Source organism: Morone saxatilis, unplaced genomic scaffold, assembly GCF_004916995.1.
Source record: "Morone saxatilis isolate NCDOM2014 unplaced genomic scaffold, NCSU_SB_2.0 Contig15, whole genome shotgun sequence".
NCBI lineage: Eukaryota > Metazoa > Chordata > Actinopteri > Moronidae > Morone > Morone saxatilis.
The window spans coordinates 18,631,087-18,633,198 of NW_023339707.1; the positions used below are offsets into that span (position 1 = coordinate 18,631,087).

General features: G+C 45.9%; 1 protein-coding gene across 1 annotated transcript in view; it reads right to left on the minus strand.

The window, feature by feature from the left end:
• The window catches only part of kcnk15 (potassium channel, subfamily K, member 15), a 1,603-nt gene extending 502 nt beyond the window's left edge, over positions 1-1,101 (minus strand). Inside the window, exons 1-2 of the mRNA XM_035655938.1 lie at positions 804-1,101; positions 5-592 (exon numbers count right to left, since the gene is read on the minus strand). Of these exons, the coding sequence (XP_035511831.1) occupies positions 5-592; positions 804-1,101 (886 nt within the window). The remainder of the gene's footprint in view (positions 1-4; positions 593-803) is intronic.
• Positions 1,102-2,112: the final 1,011 nt, after the last annotated feature.

Consider the following 2,112-nt stretch of genomic DNA (forward strand, 5'->3'; position numbering starts at 1 on the left):
TGGCTCTCTCTGTGGCTCTCTCTGCTCTGTTCCCCTACAACATGGAGCCCCAGACCCCCATCCAAGAGGCCTCTGTCCCTCTTCACTGACGCCCTCTCTTGAGCATCTCTCCTCTCATCCTCAGTGTTCATGGTGAGGAAGCGAAGCACCACCAAGTTCAGGAAGGCCCCGATAACAGTTAGCCCTACCAGGATGTACATGAAGCTGAACGCCACGTAGGGCGATTTTTCTTGTAGGTCCTCCTTTTTCTGCAGGGCCACAAAGTCCCCAAAGCCAATAGTGGTGAGTGTGATGAAGCAGTAGTAGTAAGCATGGAAGAAGCTCCATCCCTCGAAGTGGGAGAAGGCTGCAGCCCCAACACACAGGGTTCCGATGCAGGACAGGAAGCCCACCAGGACCATGTTTTCCATGGACACTTCGGTGCGTCGACAGCCCAAACACTGCTTTGTCTTATGCAGGAGATAGCGGACAAACGTGTTCATCCTTTCACCCAGGCTCTGGAACATGACCAAAGTCAGGGGAATGCCCAGTACTGCATAGAACATGCAGAAGACCTTTCCTGCATCTGTGCCTGGTGCTGCATGTCCATAACCTTAATGCAGAGAGGTGAAAATGAGAGGAGCACTGTGACGCACACTGTAGCAACGTTTGGGTAGTAAAACAAACTGTCTGTTTTTAATGAGTCTGTAATGTTTTAATGAGCCTTAAATGTTGCATTCTTCAATGCTCCACTGTAAATATTATAGCAACAGAGTAAAACACCATCTCTCACCTCCAGAGATACAAGCATTACATTAACTTACCAATGGTGGTGATGACTGTTATGGCAAAGTAAAAAGAGCCAGCAAATTTCCACTGTCTCCCGGCGCGATGGGGCTCAGCTTGCAGCACCACTCGCTCGATTTCGCGGTAGTCGTCCTCGGAGAAGCGGTACTTCTTCTTCATCTCGTTGCGCTTCTGCTCCAGGATGCGTCTGCGGGAGCTCTCCGACTCGGACTCCAGCGCGTCAAACACCGCGGCGCCGACCAGCAAGTAGGAGAACATGCAGAGGATGAGCGACAGGGTCCGGACGTTTTGCTTCTTCATCCTCGGTGTCGGCATGAAAGTCGGGAGCAGATTAGGCACAGTTACAGGTGGTACTGATCTTCAGACTAGACTCCACATTGGTGTTGCAGCCTGTTGCGTGAAACGTAGTACGCGGGAGAGGCGTGTAGGACAATCAAACCTGGAAATCAATGTTACCAGGTTCAGACTTCTTATTTATGTAAAAACACGCATATCCTGCTGTGCACATTGAGAGCGATCGATGCTCTCGACACGGTCATCTGTTTAAGCGAAGTGGCCTCAGCTTGCCTCTTCGCATGCGCACACCAGTCACCAATAAAAAGCTGTGTGTAATATGATATATGTTTAAGACACATAGTAAGCACCAATGTTCGGTCTTATCACAGCTGTGTGCAACAAGTGAGGTCCTCACTCGACCCGGCAGATACCAATCTAACATGAGGGAGGGGGGGTTCAGCACCATGGACAGCGGCCAGGGGGATTTCATATTTGAACTGGCCTTAAAAACTGCGCCGCCGAGGTTGAGACATCCAGAGGGAGTGAAAACACAGCATTACAAAGCTATCCTTAACTCTGTAAGTTCTTAGGTCTGTGACTCAGGTAACATGTTGACAGCGAAAGTGTGTTCATTTGCACAAGAAACGAAACACTAAAACATAAATAGGAGATATAAAAGCCTTGTGCTAAAAATAACCCAAACTGGCCTATGAAGGAATTTCTAAAAAATAAAATAAAAACAATAAAAATCTTATTTTGATGACAATACGTTTTTGGAGATCTCACATACATTTCTCAATCATCTTATTATTTTAAATAATAATAAAATAATAATCAGGTTATCAAGTGGAAAATCAAGAATATAGTGAAAGATTTAAACCAAACAGGAAGAAAAAAATGAGGAAAAAAGACTAATAACATGAGCCTACCAAAATACAACCCCAGTATACGTATGGGTCTTTAGAAGTGATTTAAAAATATATATATGGATTTTGTTTCCTCTGGAAACAGTTAAGATGCCCTGCCAGCAAAACAGTGTGTGTGTGTGTG